Below are 26344 nucleotides of genomic sequence, written 5' to 3'. Positions count from 1 at the left end.
TAAGCAGCGTTCTCCCACCCACCTCCTCGCGCCTCCTCTCAGGTTATTTCCAATTTTGTTCCCATGACCCTGCATACGTATTGGCTCCACATTTCTGGATTTCCAACTCTAGGTAACATCTACCGACTCTGCTATTAAAATTTGATACTTTTTCATTTCCCACTGCTGTATTTGTAATATTTGTAAATTTAGATAATGTGCTTAAACCTTTATTTCTTATTCTGTCCAGTTTAGATGGTGCAGCTTCACTTCCTGTCCTGTAAACTGAGGACAGCAGCCTCGGCCTTTTCCTTCCCAGCCAACTTCCCTCGACTATAAATGTATTTTTACATATTATCGTAACTGAGAATATTTACATTCTATTCTATACCCTTAATTAAGTCTTCAATATTTTGCTTTCTGGGTGGTTCTAAGAGCTGAAGGCCACCAAACCACACCTGCAGGGTCAGACGTTGTAAACGTCCTCATGGCAGAGCCAGGCGGTGAGCAGGAATCTCATTCAACCCTCCGTCAACACAACTCCCCCTGAAAGAGAACGTACCTGGTGTTCAGGTCACGTAGATCCTCACTGATTCCGTCACCAGCTCAGCATGACGTCACACATAAGTGTAATGCACATTTGTATCTAAATGTCCTGACACAGCCTTTTAAATATTGTGCATGTTTTCTTCTGGGACACCTCATTTTCTTTTTCTCACTGAAAAGAAAAAGAAGGACGTGGCTCTAACACACTTGCTAGGTGTGTAGCCCCTCAGTCGTGGTATGCACAGAAGGGGCCACCTCCTTCCCGAGAAGCCCCCCTGGAGCCCGCCCCAGGACCCACCTGGCCTCACTCTGCAGGCCCCACAGGTGCGCCCTTCCAGTCCAGACTCACCGGCTGCAGGACCCCTGTCTTCTTTCCTTCCTTCCTCCTGCCATGCGGCACATCCTCAAGAACCATTAAGACACAGATGGAGATAAACCTTGCGAACACGCGTGCATCTCTGATCGCCGTGATTCGGCTCCCACAGGACCTTCATCATCCCGCCAGGTGGGGATTCCAAGCTCACCACCTACCTCCCTCAGAACTTTGAAGGGTTTTCCATTACCTCATGTCCTGTAGGTCTGACAAGAAACATCAGGTCTGACCGATGTTTTCCTTGAAGCGACCAGCATCCGCCCCTGCCCAGGGTCTCTTTTTAACTTGGACATTTCATAATCTTGTAAGAATATGTTTTGGTGTGAGCCATTCCCTTCCCTAATGCATTTAGGCTGTGTACTTATGTATTTTTCCTTGTATCTTTCCTTTGACAAATTCATTCCTTTGTACATATTTTTGTTGAATTTTCAACATTCTAAATGAATCCTCTGTGTTTTACCTTTTCTTTTTTATTTTTAGTCTCTCTACCCTTTTACTCTGTGTTTTTGGAAACTTCTTAAATTTATCACACAGTTCTTCAACTGCCTTTTCCCCCCTAATTCTGCAATCTATTTTTATAATCCAAGGCTCTCCCTTGCCCTCCGTTTCTTCCTTTTTCAAGGGCCGCTCTTCCTCATTTCTCTGAGGAGACGCATCTGCAAATGTCTGTCTCCTCCGCTCTCTGACCAGTATGATTCCCCCAGAGTCGGTGCTCTCTGTCTGTCTTCAGTCTTCCCCTTCATCCTGCTCAGGACTTTTGTCTGAATATTCACCTTTGGGAATAAAGTGCCAGGCTGGTGCCACAGGTGCATGGCGACGGGCTCCCTGTGGCTGTGCAGGTGCCAGCTTTTCCAGCACCCTCTGCCAGCCCTCGGTCCCAGTTAGCAGGTACTCCTGCAGATGGACGCCCTTCCTCAGGTGCCCCTTTGAGTCCTGTCGATGCACCTCTCCACTTTTGTCCTGAGAGAAAGCTCCCAGTGCTCGGAGGTTTTCCCCAAGGAGCAGGGACGGTGGCCAACTGGGGCAGCTGTTTATGAAGAAACCCTCCACACAGCCCATATCAGACCCACACTCCCTCCTGTCCTGCCCTCCTGCAGGCTCCGAGCCTGGCGCCCTCCTGGGTGCCCCCTCGAGTCGGGGCAATGCATCTCTGTGGCATTCGAGGCCCCATTTTCATCCTCTCCTGTTGTCCTCCGCATCCTCCCACCCACTTTCCGTCTTCCAGGAGACCACGGCCCACGCTCAGGCCCAGCTGACCACACCACAGTGCGACTCACTCCCCTGGGGTCTGCTCACTTCAGTGGGGTCCAGAAAGGCAGGCGCAGGTGCAGGTGCTCACTGGCCCCCCAACCACAGCCTGGACAGCCTCATTCAGCCACGTTGTCAAGGAAGTCCAGCATTTCCATGAGGAAATGATTCATGGAGGGGCTATTGATAACGATGCAAATTGTCATTTTAATAGCATTTTCACATGCACTAGTCAATTTGATTTTCATAACACTGAAGAGAGGGAAAGCTCGAAACTCTTGGTCTTAGTGTCCGTACAGAGGCTAAGAGGCTTCGCTCACGCCATGCAGGCAGGGGCCAGGCAGAGCCAACATGCAGAACTGTCGACTCTTCATCCTTCCTGACTCATCTTGCAGGTTTCCTCTGGACACAGCAAGGCCTGGTGGTGAAGATGTCTGACTTTTACGTAAAATCATTTTTCTAAGTTTATTAAATAAATAACAAGAAAAAGAGTTTCTGGTGACTATTTTCAGGAGATGTTTAAACCTTTCCTCTGCTAGTCTGGCTATAAAACATATTCAGAAGCTATGGCTTTTACAAATACTCTTCCCACTCAAGCTAACAGCAGCTTTCATCAGTCCACATATTTCTTGGATGTGTAACTGCCCTGACGTGATGCACATCTCTTGAAAACAGCCTGGCAAAGTCGACCTTTGTGACAACAGCCCAGAACAAGCCTGTTCAGGAGGTAAACCCTTCTGGGAAAAGTGGTCAGACTATCTTATTGGGAAAATACAAGAGTGCTAATTATTTCCACAGTGGAACATGGGTAAGACGTTTCAGGTATTGAAATGTAGGCTATGCTTTGCTGCAGGCATTCCATTCTGAACCTAATATGAGTGCGGGAAGTAAAGACACCCGCTGTGCTCTGTCCAGCTTGAGTAAAGAATTGTGTTGGTGTCTGGAATCAGATAAAGGTGTGTTTAAACACCGCTCTCCATCTGCACTTGATACACGACAGCGTAAATGCGGTTGAAACTCCTTCCATCGTACAAAGAGCATGCGTGGGAGTCCATCTTCTCAAGGGCCAGGTACGAGCAGGACGTACAGAGTTCATGACCCAGTATTTCAAAACCTCCCACTCCTGTAATGACTGGAAATCACTTCAATCTTAAAATAAAAGCAGGATCTTTTTATTTATATCCAGTCAGACATGAGGAAAATGCTCTAAAACAAATGAACCAGACAAAACACCCTGAACAGAAACCTCATGCTGTGGCGAAAGATGGTAAGTTACCACCTGGATTTCAAGGAACTGGTGTTAATAACAGGTAGGTGGATACAGAGAAGCTGAATTGACGTTATGTCTCCACGGACCTGTGCAGGCACGTTGGGATTTGCAGAAGCCCACCTCCCAGTACAACAAGGAGTTTGCCAGGCAATTGACTTTAAATCTTTGGTTTGAACTGTTAAGTTTGAGCTACTAAACGCAGATAGATTTCACTACACTGATGGCCAACCATTGTGTGGCATGAATGCTGACACATTCATACCAAACTCCCCTCCGAAAATGGGAAGGAAAGAAAATCCACCAGTGACTGGAACTTTGTTCCACCCCAGCCCCACACACAGCTCATTCAGAGAAACAGCTGAGTCTGGAACAATCCACCAGGTGCTGACAAAAACCCTCATGGAAATACACAGAACAGGAAGAAGGAGATATTTTTGCTGTGCTCTTGGGATCAGGCACTCCAATCGAAGCTGTTCAAACACTTCTGCATTTTTCTAGTCATTAACTCAGAACTGAGCATTCAATTTCAGCTATAATCTAATTGTCCAAAAGGCTTCACTGAGGAAAGAAATTCCAACACTGCATCCTGCCTCAAGCCAATAAAACTACCTTGTCTTTATTCTAGCCTCTTAAACTGTGATCCTTTTTTTTATGGAAACATAACACTAAGTTTGTTAGTGAAAGAGCAAAAAGAATCCACATTATCTATTTCAACAAGCTAAAATACTCTCATGTTCACCCTGATCATGAACATTGGCTTATATGCTCTGGCAAAGCACAGTTGTGAAAGGAAGGAAGAGAAAAAGAGAGGAAGGAAGGAAGGAAGGAAGGAAGGAAGGAAGGAAGGAAGGGAAGGAGGGAGGGAGGGAGGAGGGAGGGAGGAAGGAAGGAAGGAAGGAAGGAAGGAAGGAAGGAAGGAAGGAAGGAAGGAAGGAAGGAAGGAAGGAAGGAAGGAAGGAAGGGAAGGAGGGTAAGAGGGAAGGAGGGGAAGAGAAGCGAGACAGAAGCTTCAGAAAATCATGTGCGTTCTCAGCAGGAGGAGTCGATTATCATTGACTGGGCCCCCCACCATGTGACTGGAGGTATAATAAAAATATTCTGAAGATGTCGGGCTATTTAATGAGCAAATGAAAAACTGGATGAAGCTGTAACTCTCTGAAGTCCCATGGACTTTGAGATGGGTGCCCTCGGGGCCATGGTGTGTACCCTTTTCTTACGCAGTTGACCCACATTTAAATTTCCAGTTTGTCCACCTGCACTGGGCAATGCTGGATGGGCTGCCCTGCTGTGAGTGGTGGAGGACGAGGCGGTGCTGTTCTAGACACCCGAGGACTGGAATTTGCAGGCAATTCGCACTAAGGAATTCCAGGGTCTAGTGACTTAGCAGAGCAAAACCAAGGTCTCTTGGCTTCCTGCCCAATGTCTTTATACCCCAGACTACAGCTTCCCTCCCTCCTCCATGTGTCTCTTCCCTGCACGCCCTCATGACACACCCCTGTGTGTACATCCCGTCCCCTTCTGCTGTGCTGGACTTTTGAAGTCCTGCGTGAGTGGGAGTCCTGACGGGGAGAGGATGCCGGCAGGTGCCACCCCTGGAGTAGGGAACAGGTAGAAGCCAGAGGTCCACACGGGCTGAGGATGAAGCGTCTTATCCTGGGGATGGTCGGCCAAGAGGTGTCCAGCACTGGGCAAGGCCCAGAGAGGGAGGAGAGGGTTAAGTGACAGCGGTGGGTTTGGGCAGCCATCCAGTCTTGAAACAGTGTATACCTGTGTCCTTGGCCGTCAACCAGGGAAGCGTGTTTGGACTAAGCAACCACAGTTGAGCTGAAGTAACTCACCCGCCTGTGTCAGGAGAAGAACAGACAGCATTGCGAGGGTGCACATCACGGGGAGCAGGACCCACAGGGCCCAGACCCAGCTCCTTCCAGCAGGTTAAGTACGACCCTTATCTACCTTCTCAACAGCAGGGCAAGAACAGAGAACAAGAGTGAGGCTAGCAAGTGGTTGCTTACAGAAGAAGAAAGCACACCACTCAAATATTTAGCCCATGAATTATTGATGAGCTCAGCTTTGCACTCTCATTATCTCTGGTTTCAGCGCAGTGAGGAGACCTTGCCAGTCATCCTCAGTGACAGAAAGAGCAGCCTGCCCATCGATCAGACCAGGTGCTTAGTATCTGTTCCTTTGATGTAAAAGAAAGAGTTACTAATGGGCGAAGAGCGAGCTCAGCCCTCCAGACGGGGAGACAAATAGATGCTTCAGTCAGTCAATCGCCGAGTCCGTTGTCCTCTGCTTCTTTCTCGGGGGTAGGATGAGGACGTTGACTACATTTACCAGATGTAAATAAGCATCTTTATATCCAGGACACCCTTCAAATGTTGATGTTTGAGAACATAACTAATAACCTCATGAGCTAGTCTGCTCGCCTTACAGCTTTTAATGAAAACCTTGTGCTACCTTGAATTCCATGCATTTCCAAGTTGTATCAAGTGAGAGCGTGTCTGACTGCAGGAAATGAGATCACTGACTAGCAGTGCCTTAAACAAATCCCTTTTTATTAGTCTCACATAGCCTGCAGCTGGACGGCCGTGGGCTCAATTCAGGCCTGTGTTGATTTCAGGGTCTGCGACTCCCCAGCTTTTCCCGCATCTCATCCCAAGGTTGCGGCAGGTCCCACTAACACAGCATTTGTCTCCTGGAGCCTCAAACCTCTCCTAGTTGTTGAGTTTCAATGCTGAGCGATAACTGAGTTATTAAGTATGGTGGGAAAATGTAAAAAGGCCAGCAGTGGCAGGAAATACTGCTGGGTCTGCCTAATTCCCAGCCTCGAAAGTTAAATTTGGAAAAGGCAAGTTAATTTGGTAGGAAAAGTGTGTCAGATGCATGGTTGTTTTGTAGACAGAGCCAACCTCAATGGTTGAAACATGAGTCAATGCATTTGCCTGTCTGGACGCCATGTGGGTCAGACCCCACCTCTCCCTGCACTCTGACCGGGCTTGACACGTCTGACCCACAGGGAAGCTGCCACTCTCCTGAGCTTCATCCCTACGCCCTCATACAGCCTCACCTCCAGCCTGTCGAGATTGGGGACAGCAGCAGCCGCTGATCAGCCAACGTCTCTGTCTCATCTCCACTCGTGGCTGACCCTCTGTAGGGTTGTACTGGGGGTGGCTCTGCCTGAGGTGGTCCCATGTGGCCAGCATGCCGTGTCAGCCCCATCTTGTTTGTGGGCTCTGCTGGATGCCTTTTCCTACACTGTGTGTCACGTAGCAAGCGGCACGTGTGATCAGCATGCAGACCCAGCCCTCACAGCACCTGACACGTAGACTCAGCAACTGTCCACCGTGCTGAGGAGAACAGGGACCCCTTCCTTCCCCATCAGAACTACACGGGAATGTGCGTCCAAAAGACAAACCCAAGTCATTAGGGAAGGGGAGAGAACGAGATGTTTCTAAATAGCAGAATTGTTTTCTACATTCCCAAATCTGAGTACTCCATCCTATTGTGGCCCCATGAAGACCTTGGAGCGGTCGGGCCCACTCTCCTTCCTCGCCTGGGCTGCTGTCCCACCACCCGCTGCCACACTGCATGACAGTGTCAGCCAGCAGGAGGAGAGGCTGCGCCTCCCTGGAAGCATTTCCAGAGGACATTCGTGAGAGTGTGGCCAGTGCACTTCAACAACCAAGTGCTGACACTCCCATGGCTCGTTCACAGGGGCAGACAGTGTCAGCATTTAGGAATCACTAGTGAGTTGCCCACAGTCCTCTGAAAACCTGGAATAGCAAATGGTCACTACAGTATCTGCAGGTCCCAGAGAGTGGGGTTTCTTTCCAGATATCCCTGAATCCAGGGAGCATCATTTGTGTTCAAACCTCAAGAGAACTGCCTCTTGAGATTAGTGGTATCTCTCCTAAAATTGCTTAAACAAAGAACCCACGTCATTAAGAGCACCCTTTCACAACTGTATCCATAGGACATCGCACAGCCACTCAAAAAAATGAAGATTCTGCATCTGCTTTTTTCACATATCTCAGCTCCCCAAACTCACCTGGTCATGAGTCACGTGGACACATTGTTTAAACTAGATTTTCAGGGACCTCCCAAAGAGATTTTCAATCAATAGTTTTGGGGTTTTATGTGGATAGAAAGCTGGTGTCCGCATCTGTATTTTTAAGTCACCAAGAAATTCACCTGATCAGACAAGTTTAAGGAAGAAAGTCCCAAAATGTGCTTGGAGCCTTCTATGCATGGGGAAGTGACTTCAGTGATGGTTGGGGCAGCACGACGGCCTGGCCACAGTCCACCAGCACCTCGCAGGAAGGACACACTGAGAAGAAGGCATCTGCCAGTATGTCCTGCCTACAATGCTACACCCTCCCTGAGCTGCTACTGCCCACTAGGCACTGGAGTCCACCACGTCCCGACCACACAGTCCATCGCATCCCAACCACAGCGCTCCATCAAAAGCCTGGTGTCTTCACGCAGGCTGCTCCTACTCAGTGGCTATTCTTCCCTTCATCATTTGGCAAATGGCTACACACACCCCAGCCTGGTCAAAGGTTCTTTCTCTCCTTCTGTCCAACACTGGCCTTGCCTTCCACAATCGACACCCCTCTCTCAGAAGGTGTACACAGATGTGAATAGCTTCATCACCGTGAGGCGCTTCTCTCCTCGTGCCTGCGTCCCTCCCTGGTACCAGGGGCTGTGTACCCACACAGTCGTGCATCTTGAATGAGTGACATGCTCAGGACACACTGAATGAATAAATGGATGGATGCATGGATGGATGGATAGCTGAAAATAGATAAAAAGTATGCCCTTGGTGCCTCTTGATAAGGCAAGCGAGTACTCATCATTGGATTTTTATTTATCCCATGGCCCAGTGCCATTGGCAGATTGATTTTTAAGATGTCCTAAAATGTGGTCTGTCTTTCAGCTGCTCCAACCAAGCTCGCTTGTTCTCATATGGAGAACTCATGCTTTATAGTTAATATAAGTAATAATAGAACACATAATTTATAATGTCATTCTAGCAGGAGATGTCATAGAAAAGGCCTGAGTGCAGACAGATGAACAAATGTGCTTACAGGAGAATTGAAACATAAGTGATAATAATAGCTAGAAATCACAGCATTTTTACTATGTAGCAGGCACATGTTAAAAACCTTACATTTTCTTTACTCCTCAAAAAGGATTTCCCAAACAAAACAACTGAATATAGACAGTTAAATTCACATGACCGAAGTCTCAAGAGAGTAGCAGAAACAGGGTTATCTGTGCCCTGGACCCTGCTGGATTCTGCATACCAGTGCCTCATTATCTGATACCTCTTACAAATGTATTGTCATTCATAGAGAAAAGCACAAAACATTTACACAAAATTCATTTTCCTCCTAAAATCAATGCATTTGCAATATTTAGAGAATAAAAGCCCAGGGGATACTGACGTCCTCCAATTCCTGGAAACAGCAATAAATCAAGGCCTTGGTAGAAGAAAAATCTGCCATCAAAAGTAAAACTGTTTTATTTCAATCTTAGTCTAGTTGTGTCCCTGACAGACCAGACGTGCCTGGGCTAGGCATTCTTAAATCTTCCTAATTCTGAACTAATTAGAGGAAATTTAGAGAATGGAAACAGAAAATTAGAAAGAAAAGGAAATTGACTTACAGGAACAGTTAAAAATAAAACATAGACTTTAACCAGACAATGACTGGAAGTGAGACAGCAGGCAGATCATAACCTTCTCTGCAAATATTCAGAGAATGCAAACCACAAGAAGGCTGGGAACTTTTAAAGATAAAACCTGAGGAATGGAATGAAGTGGTACAGAAGATCATTTAGGTTGAATATTGGGAAAGTTTCCTAACACGAAGAGCTAATAAATTGTGGAAGAGTCTTCCTCAAGGGAAGTTGTGGCAACCCTACTACTTGAGTCATTAAACTCAATGGACAGAGCAGCAGAAAATAGGGAGTCGGAATTAATCATATTCTACACCCTTGGGCCATCTACATACATGACAAAAATCATCTCTTTCTTTCTCTAATTTCTATCATTTTGAGATTTACTTATTTGATGCTGGTTGGTATAATTTACGTTCAGCTTCATTCTTAGAAATTTGGTAATCATTTTTCTCCAGAATCAGATATAGTATTATGAAACCTCTATGCAGAGTTGAAACAAGCTAAGGATTACTTAGTAACAGTCAAAGAGATCAAAGTGCACTCCCAGAGGTGCCTGGAGTGGGAAGGGGTGGGGTGTTGGAGAGCCACCTACTGTCTTAGTCCATATGCACTGTCACAACAAAATGCCTGAGACTGGGTAACTTATAAACAACAGGCATTTATTTCTCACTGTTCCAGAGACTAGGAAGTCTAAGATCAAGCAGCGGTTTGGTGTCTAGTGAGAGCTGTATCTGTAATGGCTTCTTCTGAGGCAGCAGTCTCACATGGTGGAAGGTGGAACAGCAAAAGGGAAGGACCCTGTGGAAGTCTCTTTTACAAAGGCCTGAATCCCATTCACAAGGGCCTCACCCTTATGACTTAATCATGTCCTAAAGGTCTCGCTTCTTAATTCCACCCTCATCAAAATTGTTCCAACATGAACTTTAGGGAACACATTAAAACCATAGCATTCATCCCCTGCCCCCACAAAAATTCATGTCCATCTCACATACAAAATACACACCTTCCATCCCCATAGCTCCCCAATCTTCACCTGCTCAGCATCAACTTCAAAGCCTGAAGTCCAGAGTCTCATCTAAGTCAGATACGTCTGAGTCTTGAGGTATGATTCATCCTGAAGAAAACTACTCTCCACTGTGAACCTGTGAGATCAAAGAAGCTATGTGCTTCCAAAATACAGTGGTGGGAGATGCACAGGACAGACATTTCCAGTCCAAAGAAGAGAAGTAGGCAAGAATAAAGGACAAACAGGTCCCAAATAAGTCCAAAACCCAATAGGACAAACAACATTAAGCCTTGAGGCTGAAAAATAATCTTCTTTGACTCCATGTCTCACCTTCTAGACACACTGGGGCAGGGGTTGGGCCCCCAGGGCCTCAAGCAGCCCCTTCCCCATGGCTTTGCTGGGCACAGCCCATGCTGCGGCTCTCACAGGCTGTGGCCACATCCTGGTAGCTCTGCAGTTCTGGGGTCTCAGGGACAGCCCCACTCCATCTCTCTACTAGGCATTGCCCTAGTTGGAGGTCTCTGCGGCAGCCCACCCCTGCAGCAGTTCTCCATCTAGGCCCTGAGGCTCTCTGAGGCATCTTTCGAAATCTAGGTGGAGGCAGCCATTCCTCCGTAGCTTATGCATCCTGCGCACCTGCAGTGTTAGCACCATGTGGATGCCACCAAGGTTTAGGGCATATGCCCTCCAGGGGGGACATGTGAGCCTCACCTGGGCCCACTTGAGCCACAACAGGGGAGGCTAAGTAGCACTGCAATGGAATGTGGGGTGCAAAGACTTGAGGCAGTGCTGTCACCCTGGACCCCTCCCTTGAAACAGTTCTGCCCTCAAGGCCCTGATACTCTGGGTCTGTGATGAGCCTAGCAGTCTCAAGGATCTCCAAAATGCCTTCAGGATCATTCTGTCATCTGGATAAATAGCATCTGGCTTCCTTCAATTCACACTAATCTCCTTATCAAATGGTCATTTGGGGTTGGCCAGTTAGCTTAGTTGGTTAGAGCATGGTATTATAACATAAAGATCAAGGGTTCAGATCCCCTTATGGCCAGCAACCAAAAAAAAAAAAAAAAAATGGTCATTTGGCCACACCCTTGGTTCTCTCTCCTAAATACACTTTTTTATTCTTTACATGGTCAGGCTGAGAATTTTCCAAATCTTTATATTTGTTTCCCTTTTGATGATTATAAATCCTTTCTTTAACTCATTACTCTCTTTTTCAAACTTAAATGTAAGCAGTTAAAAGAAGCCATGTAGCTTCCTCAATACTTAGCTTAGATTTTTTTTTCACCAAATATCCTATTTTATCACTCTTAAATTCTGCCACCCACAAAGCAGTAGGACACACACACAGTTAAGCCAAGTTCTTTACCACTTTATAGCAAGGATGGCCTTTACTCCAGTTTCCAATAAGATATTTCTCATTTCCATTTAAGACTTCACCAGAATGGCCTTTACATTCATATTTCTACCAACATTCTGATTACAACCGCTTACATAATCTCTACAAAGACTGAAGCTTTTCTCTACAGCTCTTCTCTTCTTCTGAGCCCTTATCAGAATTATACATTACTGTTTATATACAGTTTTTCATGTTTTTATATCTAAATCTTGATCCATTTGGAATTTATCTTTGTACATGGTGTAAGATAAAGACATGATTTTATTTTTCAGATGATTCTTAACTTATTATATACCATTAGTTAAACAGTCTCTCTTTGCCGTAGTGATTTGAGATGTTATTACCTTTATCCTATACTAAGTTCCTCCCTGTGTCTGGGTTGATTTCTGGACTCTCTGCTTTGTTCCACTTGCCTCAATTCATGTATCTGCACCATGGTACTTGCTTTTGAGCCTTTATAACCTGCTCAATACCTACTATGGTTTGTCTCCCAGCATCAGACTTCTTTTCAGAATTTTCTGGGTTTCCCTTTAGAATCATCTAGCCTGATTCAAAAATAAATTTTTTTGAAAAAGCTACATTTTGAACCAGGTGTCTCAGTCCAAAACAAAGCACTATTGCTGTTTCAATTAGAATTGCATTAACCTTAAAAATCAATTTAGAGAATGTGGTGTATCTTTGTTCAAATTCTGTGGGTGTCCTTCAGGAGGGTTTTCAAGTGTTATTCATTATAGTTCTTGCTCATTTCTTGTTAAATTTATTTGTAATATCATGTTAGCTGCTATTATAAATGAGTCATTTTTCCTTTATAGCTTCTCTCTAGTTGTGGTGTGTATATGTGAAAGCTATTGATTTCTGTATATTAACTTTGTACCCTATCACCTTATTGAACTCTTATTGTTTCTAGCAGTATTGCAGCTGGATTCTCTTGAGGTTTCCACACATACAATCATAGCGTGCTCAGACACTGCTATGTCACCTGCTCCTTTCCAATTACTGTACCTCTAATTTCTTTATCTTGTCATGTTGGCCAATGCTTCAACAGATGTTAAATAATGGAGTTATAGAGTCATTCTTGGTGTACTCCTGAGTGGTACTAAAAATGCCTTGTATTTCCCCATCAGGCAGGATTGTGTGTGTGTGTGTGTGTGTGTGTGTGTGTGTGTGTGTGTGTGTGTGTAAAATCACATTGGAAAAAAATCCCTTTACTCTATTGAGTTTTTATCAAAAGTTGTTATTTGATTTTGTCATATGCCTTCTCAGTGTCTGTTACTATGATCATATTTTTGTATTGTGTTTTAATTTTTTTTATTTATAATCCATTTTCACATTGCTGGAAAAAAAACCCACCTCATAGCTAAGTATTTTACTGTTCTTTTCCTCTACTACTTAATAGTTATAATCTTATTTAGAATTTTTTAATATTCAAAACTGAGGGCCCTCTCTAGCTTTCTTTCTTTCTTGTGTAGTCTCAGTAAGGTGGATATATAATATAGGCATTTCAAAATAACAACAATTTGAAGGTTCTCCTTAGCTTTATATGCTCTGGAACACTTTAAATGGTCTTGAAACCATCTGCTATTTAACAATTCAGTAGAATCCCACAAAACTAACTGCGCATCGTGCTTTGGGGAGGGGGGAGGAGTTCTTTGATCACTTTTACTATTTATTCTATATAAATTGGTATGTTTATAGCTTCTATGAGTATTTCTCATGTTGTCCTACAGAATATTAGTTTTGCTCTCAGTAGCCATTTATGAGAAAAGAGATGACGAACAACTATGTATGGAGTGATGCTTATACACAAGTTTACATTGTATTGGCTTTACCAGCAACCTTTGGAGGGTGGCAACACACTGGAGCAGATGCTGTTGGAGCTGCAGCAGTCTCTCCCTGGGCCCTGGGTCCTGGGAGAGCAGCTCACAGCCGCAGCAAGTGGAAGCCAGCACACCCGGAAACACCCACAGCCAAGGATGACACAGAACGAAATCTCAGCACCTTTCCCAAGGCAGAACAACTCTGGGTGTCCTTAATAGTCCGGAGTTTTCTATTGGTTGGCCTCAGACTAGACTTCAGAGGAACCTGCCATTTGCCTTGTCCTCCCTGTGCTCATCCTGCTTTCCCAACTCACTCCACAAATCACAGCCTGCGGAGCCCAAACTCAGCCTTACCTTCTAGGTGGCCTCACCTGAGACACCAGGTTTATACAAAGCATTACCATCGAGTCTGGAAGTATTGTTGGTACATATACAGTTCTGAAGCCCTCTGCAGTGGCCACTCACCCCCACCCCAGAGACTGAGGGTCACTGTGTTGGAAACCAAAGTGGCCAGAGAAGAATTTCTGTGCAGTAACAGGCTGCTTCTGCCCATTTATACCACCCCAAATACCATTGATTCACACATGAAGACAAATGTCCATAAAACCGGAAGAACCATTTTTACTTCAGTACATTAAGAGTGGCCTTTATTTGATGATACGAGAACACCTTACAGAACTCATGGCCACCAATGTGACAATCTCATATCCTCACACTGGAACCATGTGACAGAAGAGTCAAGAAAACTTTCTTACTTAAAGGCTACTTAGTAAAGTTTTTGTTTTCAATACTTTTTTGTATTGAAAGTTTTGTAACAAAGTTTTGTTTTTCAATATTTTTTCACTGCAACTGGGCTCTAATTTCTAAGTCATAAAATGGAGTAGTGCCACCAACTCACCCTGGACAGGCTTTGAGGGCAGAGATAGTGGCAAAACGTCTGTCCTCTCCTTTCCCCCAAACTAAAGTTGTCAGCCCTGAATGCAGCTGGTCTACGTAAAAATCTTTATATTTTTCATTTTTAATATGTAATACTTGCTTGTACATTTTTACTTCTCCCTCCCCCTCCTCCTCTACATTAATTTACCAATCCTGTTTGAGCCCCTGCCCCGTCCCTTCCTGATGGCTCTCCTGAGTCCTCACGACACAGTGCACAGCGTCCTCTCACCACTGCCCAGCCCCTCTCCTTCCACCCAACCCATCTACACAGCTCTCACTTACAGACAGTGACACTGTCCTGCTTAAAAATTATTAAACAACTCCCATGTCTATTAAATAAGATGGAAAACCTTTATGGCCGCATTGGAGACCCTCTGTAATTAATTCCGCCCACCTCCCAAGCTTCATTCCCACTGCTTTCCATACACACCTCACACTGCCCCAAAACGGGCTTTTCATCATCCCACAGATTTCCTGTGTCTTCCCCCCGTAAATCTCCCACTGCGTTCACTCTACCCGGGTGCCCCCGCCAGCCCACGCACCCCACACCATATTTCTTGCAGAAGCTTCCCCGTATGCCTCTCTCTCTCTCATTCCCATGGCTTCTGTGTGTCACACTTGCGTGATATTTGTCACATGACAGCTCATTCCTAGACATTTCTGTCCTTGTGCCATCTCCCAGAATACACGCAGAGGGACAGGCCCACATCTGAAGTCTCTCTGTATCTCCCATTACATAGCATGGTGCTGGCGCACAGGCACGGATTGAAGACACGGGATGAGCGAACAGAGCATTTCCGGAACCACGTGATTACACCCAACATGACAGAGCCTGGAGCCAGCAGGGCTGGGAGTAATGAGGGTAAAGAGGAAGAAGTTTTCTTTTTCTACGGCTCTAATTTCCACAGGATCCACAGAGGAGAATCGGGCTGGGGCCTCGAGAGCAGCAGCACCTGTCCCCAGAGTGAGACCCCATGAGCACCGACGTCTGAACGCTGACACATCACAAATGCCATCTTCCACTACCCTAAATATCTGCTTTCACGAAGCTGGAGTCTGATTTCTCCACCAAAACGTCTCCCCATTAACTGTCGCTCAATGACCCACATGTCACTTCACAATCTGAGTTGGAAAGTGGCCCCTCGGAGTCGTGGCAGCAGCTGGCTTGCCCTGGCTCCCTGCAGCTTTGGATCCTGCCAGCAAATGATCCTCAGCTGCACCCCTGGCACCCCCAGCTAGAGGCAGTCACCAGGGTGGCTCAGTGACGAGGACGGACAGCAGCTGTGGCTGCGGCTGCTTTTAAACTTTTCCTGGGGAAGAAAACACAGGGGTTTGGTGTATTCTGTTTTTGCTTTTATTAAAGTGGTGTAGCTGCCGACTTGGCAAGCAAATGTAGGAAGGTGAGTGGCCTCCTTTCCTGAGGTCACCGGGCAGCTCAATCCCATTGGGGAGGGAGCGTGTGTGGACAGCAGGCACAGAAACGGCCACCGGGAGGAGCCGAGGGGAGCAGAGGGGGCAGCTTTGCCCAGGAAGGGAGGAAGCTGGGGAGACACGGACCTCAGCAGCCAGAGCTCGTGGGGGCAGAGACAACACAGCTGGGCCACCTGCACGGGGTCTCACTCCATGTGGAAGGCAGGACAGCTCTCCAGATGAGCCCACGTCTGCCTCAGTGCCCCTCTCCCCCATGCCTCATTCTTCCCTCTCATCTCACTCCCTGTCTCCCTGTCTGCTCCCCCTTTTAGCTCACAAAGAAGGATCCAGACTGTGGGGGGGGCAGGAGAGACAGATGTCATTTGGGCATTAGAACACATTCTCTGGGGGACGGGGGCAGGTACAAGCCAGAGGCAAGAGTATGCAGGACGTACCCACCGTGTGCCCAGCACGGTTTGCATTTGGGGAAGTAACCTTTACTGAAAATGGAAAGTCTGCTAGTGTGCCTTTAATTTGCATATCGCCTCTTTAGAGAAATGGTCCATACAAATATTTATGAGAGAACTCCACAGCCCAGGGTATGATCCACTGCTGAGTGGTCTCTCTGTACTGGCCACGCGCAGCATGAATCCAGACCCCAGTTGGCTAAACTGCAGGCTGGGCTGGCAGGGCCAGCAACAGGCCCTGGACTTTGGTTATTACAGCACCAGGAAAACGGGATTTGTTACTGAGCCAGCAACACCAGCTGGATCGTCCCAGGCAATCTATCTGATTCCACAGACTCCCTGGGGGGCCCTTAGAATGTTTGGTGGAAATTCTGGCTTCCACCTTCGAGCAATCCACGATCTAAGAGAAGAGAAAACGCACATTTGCACCAGATCCTCAGAGCAGGAGGAAGGATAAACTGAGTGGCTTTGAGATCTCCTTAGGAAAGGTGACCGACATCGCACTGAAGGACATTGAGTTTGGAGGTGTTTTGAGTTTTTTGTGTTGTTTTCGATCTTGCTTTTGCTGTGAGCATCCTCGGACAATGGTCAGAGTGAACGTTACCCTGTGGAAAGTGAATCGCAGAGCCTGGTGTCCGCTCTGTGCTGGTGTGAGCGCAGCTCCTGCTGGGAGAAGAGGTGAAGACTGAGGCCACTCAGAGGGATGGGAGTGTCTCCAGGCAGCGGGAACCCGGGACTCAGAGAGACTCAGAACCACCTCAAAACTCACTCTTACCATGAATAAAGAGCATCTGAATGACAATAGCAATCACTCAGGCGCTCAGCAAGTCCAGGTAGAGATGATGGAATCTTTCAGGTGGTTAGACACACGGCCAGCATCAAGCAGATGCCTGGCTTCCTAGTTCTCCAAAAATATCCATGAAAATGCATCCTCTCTGAGGTTTCCTACACCCTAAGAAATAGCTGCTTTGTGACCTCTGAAATGACCAGGAAGGGAGAGTACTGTGGAGAGGGCTGGTCCTCCCTCTGTGCTCCACAGATTGGCAAGGGATGTGCCGCCTCTCAGAAAAGGAAAGTTCTGGAAGAGATGGGAAGCTTCACTGCCTCTAAACTCCTTCCTACTGGTCCTACAGCTCTTCAAGAGGAACAGAAAACCTGCAATGTTGAGTGAGAATCTCGGCTGCCTTCACTGCCGTCATTGATTTGCCACGTTGTTCTCGGGTGTGAGCTTCAGAAAGTATAAACACATCCTCAGACACGTCGCTCCTGAAGCACGACCCGGGAATGCCACCAGTCCATGCATGGGTCTGGGGTTGCCACGAGCTCAATGTGGAGCTCCTGCCCGGGCCATCACCTCAGTCACTTGTCTGCCGAGCGCAGCCCATCACTGCCCAGGGTATGGCCCCAGAAGATGCCTGGGGGCCCAGCCTCAGCCTGTGGCCGTGGTCCTGGCTGGGCGGGGACATGGAGCTTGTTTGGCCCTGTGGCCCAGCTGCACTGCTCACAGGCACTCTGAAGTGCTGTGCACGTGATGTCGCACTGCCACCTGTTCCAAACCACTGGCACCTACAGATTCCGAGGTGTGCCGAGCTTCAGGGCAAAGCCCGTGAAGGTGGGAGTTAGAAAGGCAGGTGTCTCTGCACTGGCAGGAGCATACCCAGGGAACAGACGCTGCATCATGGAGGACTTGGGGAGGCATGTTTGGGAAGAAGGCGCAGAGGGCCCTGACCCCTGGGTCCCAGGGCTCTGAGTGGCTGCTCTGCTCCTCTGCAGGAAGGAGAAGGCAGTGCAGGACGTGCACAGATCTCGCCCCGAGCCTCAGGCAATACAGCAAGGTCTGTAGGGTGGCGCACAGGCCTGGGGCCGCCATTCACCCTCACCCCTCCTGGGCAAAGCACTTTCCCATCAGCAGATCTTAAATGCGGGAAGGTGCGACTGTCAACTCAGAGGACAAGGGTCAGGTGGTGGAATGTCTGGGGAGAATTTGGAAATTATGGCTCACACAGCTGAGGGCCTTTCCTCTCCCCCTTCAGAATCTCAGCAGGAAACCAGGAGGCTGTACCTCTCCCTCTCCCTCCAGGGCCAGGCTTGGAGGTGGCGTATGTCATTCCTTGATCTTGGTGGCACCCCATGTCATTTTGGTGGCAGGTCACCACCCTGTCTCTGTGTTACCCATCTTTTTCCAGGACTTTACTACACAAAGCTGGGGAAGTGCAAAGTCCTCATTTCTATCAGATACACAGTTGGCACCCCACACACAGCCATCTGGGCAAAACCCAATGGCAACCAGGTTGACCTTAGTCTTAGGAAGTCAGTGCAGTTCTCAGAATGAGAACTTTCAGCCCAGCTGCTTTCTGGTGGTCATAAAAGCCACACCATAGAGAAGGCAAGACCCTCCAGGATCTGTCAGTCACACATCGCCACGACACAGCAAACTGTACAGTGCACATCAGCCGTGTGGTACCAACCCAGAAAAAGATCCCAAGTCACTGACAAAGTATCAGAGAGTTTATTTGAGCCAATATGTGTGACCACAGCCTGGAAGACATAGATTCAAGAGGTCCTCAATCATAAGTTCTGATTTGCAGACCAAATTCCAGTATTTTTATAATCACAGGAGGGGAGAAGAAAGGGAAGAGAAGGGACAGGCCCTTAATCAGTACATCAGGTTTCCATTGGTTACACAGTATCACATAGCCTGACAACTGGTTGTCGGTTACATCCAGGTACAGATGTATAAATGAGATCACAAGACACACTTTTAGCATTCCTAAGTGTATTAGTTCATTTCTGTTGTTTATAAGAGAATACCTGAAGCTGGATAACTTATAAAGGAATAAAATTTCTTTCTTACAGTTTTGGAGTCTGGGATGTCCACAGTCCAGGGGACACATCTGGTGAGGGCCTTCTTCTGGGTGGGGGCTCTCCACAGGGTCCCATGTCAATCAGGGTGTCACATGGCAAGAATGGGCTTGAGCAAGAGAGAGCTCACCTGCTCACTCGCTCTCCATGTAAAGCCATCAGAACCACACCCATCACTCTATGAATGGATCAACCCATTCTCAAGGGCACAGTCCTCACAATCTAATCACCTCTTAAAGGCCCCACCTTTCAAATACCATAGTTGGATTTCCCAACCTGTTAGCACTGTTACAGTGGCTGTCAAGTTTCCAGCATGTGAACTTTTGGAGGACACATTTGACCCATAGCACTGAGTTAATACATAGCCTCTTCAGGTGTCAGTAGGTCTGGTTTTCAGGCTTAAAGAAGTCTTGTGATAACAGTTACAGAAAGTGGAGACGTCGCTGCCACTCCATTCCAGGCCTCCCAAGGCTTTAGGAATCTAGCCGGCCTTGTTCACAGCAGATTCCCGGTTTGCCAGTGGCTGGCTGTCTAGGTAAACACCGACATGCATGTTCATGGGAGTCGGCAGACCATCAAATGGGGGACAGGAAGCCATGCTGTTCTGACCCCTCTCTGTGTCCCCAGGCCTGGACACTAGGCAAGCGCAGGTCATTGCCCTGTCCTCGGGGACCAAGTGCATCAGCGGCGAGCACATCAGTGACCAGGGGCTGGTGGTCAATGACTGCCATGCCGAGGTGGCAGTGCGGAGGGCGTTTCTTCACTTCCTCTATGCCCAGCTGGAGCTGCACCTGAGGTAACGGCCGTGTCGGAGTGGGGGGTCTCGGGGGCTCAGCTCTGTGATGGGTGTGTTGATGCACCACTGCGCTGAGCAGCCAGGGAGGAGGAGGGCCCAGCTCAGAGTGTGTGATCCCTTTCAGCCTGCCATCTCCTGCACACGCAGGCAGCCACAGCCACAGGGCATTCACTCTCACCCAGGCCGGAGGCCTCCTGCCAGCCACACAGTGTCACCACACGGGCCAGTAAAGTATTGAAATTCCAGGCATCTCCCTCATTATTCCTGTCTCTCCAGGAAACACCCTGCCTGCCTCCAAGTTACACACACACCCACATGTGTGCCCACATGCACAGACATGCGGGGACACGCCCTGTCCCAGCTCATCCATTTGGTGATCCTTTCCATTGAAACATTCAGGGGATTGCTAAGGGTGACACTTCACTGTGGCGACAGCACCCTACAAACAGCTTCCTTTACAAGGCCCAGATGCCTCGAGGGTCGGGGAGACCGTGGGGCACAGCCCCCTCCATTTCACAGGCCGTCGAGGTTCAGTCAAGCTGTGTCCCCAGCCGGCTGCTCAAACTCGAAAGGCCAAGGAGATGAGGAGACGACCCAACTCTCAGGCCAGCTAGAGGAGCACCAGGATGTCCCCCAGAGGGAATAGCCCACCCGGTGTGGCCTAAATAGTTCCCCTTACTACGGGTTTAAAGGAAGGTGATATCCTTCTCACCACCGCCCTCCAGTTATTCAGCCCAGAACTAGCCTTATGTTTAAAAAAGAAAGATAGGGGAAAAGAAGATGATACCCACCGTCTCCTGGGAGATGGGGCTGTTGCTCCCTCTGAAACCCATATCGCACTTGAACTTAGACATGTGTTCAGTGACAAAGTGGGGGCCACTGGGTCAATGCCACTACTCCCTGGTAAACCTTCATTTCAGCCATGGACAGGTGCTAGGTTAAAGTCAACGTCTCTGCTCGACTTTGATGAAACGGTGTCCACCTCAAAGGGGACCCGCTGTGCAGGGTTTCTCCCTCCTCAGTCCTCTTCTGAGGATTCCTCAGCTGAGGAAACTTCTTACAGAGCTCAGGGCTTCTGCGAGACTACAGGGCTGCCTCTCAGATGCCAGGCCCAGGCAGGTGCCACTTTGTCCCTGTCCCTAGGACTGATCCCCAGCCACAGGCTCAGTTTCCACTGCGCAGGTCCCAGGCAAGCAGCTCTCAGCCCCTTGGACACACAGACAGTTTGACTTTGGTGCTCAATGTCTTCCAGCCCCATCCTCCTGGCCTCAGTCCTCCTGCACCCCATATTCTCAAGTGTGTTCCCTCTCTAGACCTTTCCTTGGGCAGTGTGTCACAGGTGGCGGATGGTAGGTTTTGAGATGTTCCTCTGCAGGCACAGGTGCCTTCTAACAGGGGTGTTCTAGGATGAAGAAGCTGCTGAGACCTGAGAAATGTGCTCCAGTGTTGGAATTTCCTGTGTTTTTGTGGCTGTCTACTCTGGCATTTCTCTAAGTCACATTACACAGGAGCCAGAATACAGGTGGATCAGAGCATGTGACGCCTTGGCCGCGCTCCTGGCTGAGCTGTAGGATGGCCGCAGGTCTCTTTGCAGACAGTCCTTCCCCACACCTTGCAGCCAACCTTTCTTACCTGCTGAATCAGCCTTCCTCAAATCCACTGATGCTGGGATCTTGGGGGCCCTGGTGAGGGACTGATTCATGCCCACCAGTGTGTGCTGAAGACACACAATGTGGCAAACACACTCAAGTAAAGGCGACACCTTGACACCCTCAGTTGATTTTTATCTGTGCCTCTGTGCAGCTGGCAGCCTGGCATGGCCCACATCAGCCCTAGGAGGCCTGGAGGTGCAGCTGGAGTGCGACATAAGGGAAGGGGCTGGAAATCTCTCTAAACGTGGGGAGGAGTTACTCCTAGATATCCCCCTCTCAACTGGAAATATCTCCAAGCACCTTCAGCCCTTCTGTGTGTCACAGAAGGCAACTGCGTCATGTACCAGGAGCCGGCTGCAAGCCGGGTGCAGAGTCACCTGCTGGGAGGGATTCAGACTGCCCAGCACGGGGGTGCCGGCCATGGCCATGAAACACCAGCAGAAGGGAGCACGGCTCCAGCACAGGCTCTGTGCTCAGAGTCCCAGGGACAAGGGCAGGCGCTGCGGCCCACGGAGGAGGCAGGGTGCCTGGGCAGAACAGGGGCGGCAGCCAGAGCAGCCAGGCAGAGTGCAAGGCTGGGGCACCTCTGGCTCTCCTGCAGAGAAAATGTCTGTGCCACTGCCTGCCAGACCTCAGGGCCCCACTGAACAGAATCCGTCATCGGTGGGGTGGACATGCCTCCCAGCAGGGCCAGTGAAAGTGGACTGCCAGGACCAGGGGATGAAACGCGGGAGAAGAGACACGGCCTGGCAAGGGTGACTCCCACTGGGGGCCTCCCACCAGAGAGAGGGAATCCCTCAAGGTTGAGTGTAATGGCTGGGGGCGGGGGGTCCATAGGCAAAAGTCCAATATCCCACCCAGATCAGGACACATGTCTTTCTGGATCTCCCTGGCCATGGCTCAGGCAGAGATGAGCAGGTTCCTCACCACATGCTCTCCGGCCTTGTCACGCTGCGGCCAGGCCCAGCCCCTTCTCGAAGCCCCTTTTCTCCTTTTAATGCACATGCCTTGTCCACTGGGGTGCCGGCAGGCACAGTCCCCTGCAAGATCCTGCATGGGGAGCACTTGCTTGCGCATCAGCAGGGTGGCAGCTTTGTAGACATGTAGACAGGACAGCAGCAGAGAAAATGTGGACGTGCATGTCGGGGTGGGTGAGGGCGGGGCTGTGTGTGCGTTCACTGGTTTCATTGCCACCAATCCTAGATGTGTCTGTGCAAGGAGAACACATGGTAGGCAGTGTGAAAGAGGAGAATATTGGGGAACAATGCTTCCACACGGGATCAAAGCATGCACCTGGCTGGGACGTTTCTGGATTGGCTTGTGACTAACTACCCGGCACCTCTTTGTGACCCCAGCAAGCGGCGGGAGGATGCTGAACGGTCGATATTTGTGCGGCTGAAGGAGGGAGGCTACAGGCTGCGGGAAAACCTTCTCTTCCACCTCTACGTGAGCACCTCGCCCTGCGGAGACGCCAGACTCAACTCACCCTATGAGATCACCACACACCGTAAGAGACACACTTTTTACCTTTTGTAAGCTCACAGCCACAAGCTGCCCCAGCCTATGGCTGCCCGGGCACCGTGGGGGATGCGGCCTTGGCCCTAAGATGCCGAGCCGATTGTACCTGCTGTTAGCTGGACAATCACACCTCCAACATCTTAGTCTGAAATGCACAGATCACTGGCAGAAAAGTAGTCTGAGGTCTAAGACTAGCTATTTTATTGCCTAGTTCTCTGCTTTATTTTAACAAGTCAGACAGTCCCTATATTCCAGGCTGGAAAATGGAAGGAAGGAGGCAGAGAATTACATGGGCTGAGCAAATCCACACTGGCTCTGTCTGCCCATGTTTGCAACTTTGGGAACAAAACTCACCTTTGGTAACAAAGCCAGTGGTAAGCAATGCCTGGCAAAGGTGTCTCCGCAGGTTAACAACCAAGTTCCACTGGTGATCCCTCAGCAGGACCTGCCCTGCTGGCATTCACTGGTGGAGGAGGGACAGAAAGCATCTGTGACGGCCCCTCTCAACCGTCACCAGCAGCACAGAGTGGTACTCTGAGTGGTCCAGGGTTGGAGGACGGGTCCCTGCTTTGGTGTCACCAAAGGCATCAGTATCTCCACAATAAAAGAAAAAGAGCTCAGGGCTAACTCCTCCTCTCCTTCAGTGCCATCATGAAGTTCTATTGTTGGTGCTATGTGCATGTATATTACACATGCATGTGTGTATGTATATATGTTCTCTCTCTCTCTCTCTCTCTCTCTCTCTCTTCCAAACCCTCCAGAAGCAGTCCCAGGCAAACCTTCCCAACATAGGCAGTGAAATTAAATACATGTCTACAATGAGGGATCTGGCCCTACAAAGATGTTGAAACGCCCAAAGGCTTATTTTTGTGCTCAGAGGAAATCCCCAGCAGAAGAACGGCAGACAGTGCACAGCTATTAAAAGTTTGGTTTGGGCCCTCTCATTTTCCACCTACAGAAGGCTACATTGTGTTCTAACTACCAAAGTAAGGAAAATAAGCATTTATTGAGTGCCTGCTGTGTTCCAGGCTTGTGATGAATTCCTCCAGACAAAGAAGGCATGGGGAAAATAGTGTCTTAAGCCCACATGCACTTAGCCCATTTCTCTGACCCACAGACCGGATGCTGGTCCAGGGAAGTTCATTCTCCCTTTTGCCGACTTTCCACCAATCTAATCTCTGTCCCCTTTGAAGAGCGGTTGGTGGGGTCCCCCACAGAAGAGCTCTCAGTGACATTCTACTTATTTTGAGAAGTAAAGGGAGACTTGAGTTGAATTGAGAATCAACAAGAGGGAACCCATTAAATATCAGGCCCCTTTGAAAGAGCTGCCCCAGGAGGGAGAGGCTGGGTGACCTGGGACACACGGGCAGTGGACACGGCCCTCCCCAGAGAAAAGTGGCCCCCAGTGAGGTCATGGAGGGCACCCCTCCACCCCACACAGCTCCCAAAGGAAAAAGAAAGACGGGAAACACGTGCACTGATTGTTTTTCCTCGGAAACGTTCCTCGAGCTGGGTCTTTGTGATACCAACTCATCCCGTAAAATTGTGAAATTTGGTCCCTTAGACAGCTACTGGGAATTATGTTTCCATTTTCTCTCAGAAGGTTTGGCATCATGAAGACCCGGCCTAGAAGCCCTCAGACTCTGGGAGGAAAAGCCCCGCAAAACGTTGGTGCCAGCAGCCTAATTCATCCATCTCTTTCCTTGGCTGATGTGTCCCCAGTGGGAGTCGGAAGAGGGCCACGCCTGAGTCCCACTGGTCTCCCCAGGGGACAGTTCTAGCTCATTGGCTTCTCACATCAAGCACCAACTGCGGCCTCTTCAGCCCTTCATTCCAGCTTGCAATGTCAGTGGTTTAGAAAAACAAACAAATGCATTCTCAAGGCACCCTGGGGTTCACTTCCAGACACAGATGTCTCTTATTTCACTGTGCTCTTAAGAAGTGGCCGGTGCTGGTAGGAAAAAAACAAAGGCTTTTCCTCACATTTTGTTGTGGATGTGCCAGGAAAAGGTGGGATGCTCCTGCCTGCACTATGCCTCCAGGTCAGACGCTGTCCCTGTGAGCGCGGAGGAGGCAGGCACCTGGCGAGTTCCAACGTGGACTCGACAGCCAAAGTCATGCATCGCTGTTCCCTTCCTCACTCAGTAGAGGCAAGAAAACCCAAATTCCCACTGTCCTCTGCTCAGCAGGAGCCTTCGGGGAACAGCTGTGCACCCTCACCCCCCTGAGGAAGCAGAAACTCTCAGGGACAACTTCTGTGGTCTCCACTGGAGAGGGACTAGCTCAGCACCTCTACAGTGAGAAGTGGGAGCGCCCCGTGTCACTTGCTCATGTGGTGTCTTTCGTTGCTATCCTTTAAGGGGGTTGGACCACTGAATAAGGGAACGCAAGTGACCAGACCTTTGCTTTGAGGGCTCCTGCAGGGCCAGCCAGAAGGCAGAGTTGAGGGTGACAAGCCCCTGCAGGAAAGACGATTCCTGGAGGTCAGCCCTGTAGAAACCTAGTTTTAGTGCGCCACCAGCTCAGCAGTCATTCTCCCAAATGTCCCCCGAAGGTCACTGCGATGTCATTTGCTCATACATGCAGAGACTGCACAGCTCAGGCAGGCTTGGTCCACGCCACTGAGATCTTCATTAGGGGTGTAAGGAGCTCGTCCCAAAGGACTGCCGTTCTCGGTCCTCTAAGGCTCTCTCCACTGCCCGGCCCACTCTGGAGCTGCCCTGTCTCCTCTCCCCAGCCCCTTGCCCTGCCCAGTCCTGATCAACACCAGCACATTTTCTTCTCCCCCCATCATTTGTTCTGCATGGAGCTGTTGTGTGTCTCCACACAGGGCCTGCAGTGTGCCAACCTCTCTATCCACCCACAGCTCTGCCAGAGTTCTCTCTCTCACACACACACACCCGAGGGCAAGCCCACACACACACAAACATCCACACATGTACAGGAGCAGATATGTGCACACACAGGCATAAGCACACCTGCACACACAAACACATGTGTATGCACACACGAGCATAAGCACACCTGCACACACACATGTGTGCATGAGCACACATGTGCACAAACACACACATCTGCACATGAGTACACACCTGCACACACAAACGCACACCTGTGCATGAGCACACGTGCACACACAAGCATTCAGCAGGTGTCTGATGCATTGGGATCTACAAACACAGCTATGACATGACTAAATTAAAGAGAAGTCTGGAAACTTGGACAGGTGGCCTAGATGTTCCCCCTTCCTTTAAAGAATGAAGGAACAGAAGAACATTCTGCAGACAGTTTCAAACAATCATTAAAGCAAGTATCACAAAACCAGAAGGCCAGTGAGCGGCCGAGCCTGACTTGGGGTTCCCAGGATTGAACTTCTGACTTCC

The 26344-nt window shown here is 48.9% G+C and overlaps 1 protein-coding gene across 1 annotated transcript in view; it reads left to right on the top strand.

Annotated features, from left to right (window-relative positions):
- ADARB2 (adenosine deaminase RNA specific B2 (inactive)) overlaps positions 1–26344 on the top strand; it is a 474444-nt gene that overhangs the window by 406818 nt on the left and 41282 nt on the right. The window contains exons 5-6 of the mRNA XM_063100614.1: positions 19623–19791; positions 22799–22950. Coding sequence (XP_062956684.1) covers positions 19623–19791; positions 22799–22950 — 321 coding nt within the window. The remainder of the gene's footprint in view (positions 1–19622; positions 19792–22798; positions 22951–26344) is intronic.

The sequence above is a fragment of the Cynocephalus volans genome, chromosome 6 (genome assembly GCF_027409185.1).
Source record: "Cynocephalus volans isolate mCynVol1 chromosome 6, mCynVol1.pri, whole genome shotgun sequence".
NCBI classification, from domain to species: Eukaryota; Metazoa; Chordata; class Mammalia; order Dermoptera; family Cynocephalidae; genus Cynocephalus; species Cynocephalus volans.
This window is presented reverse-complemented; position numbering and strand designations above follow the sequence as displayed.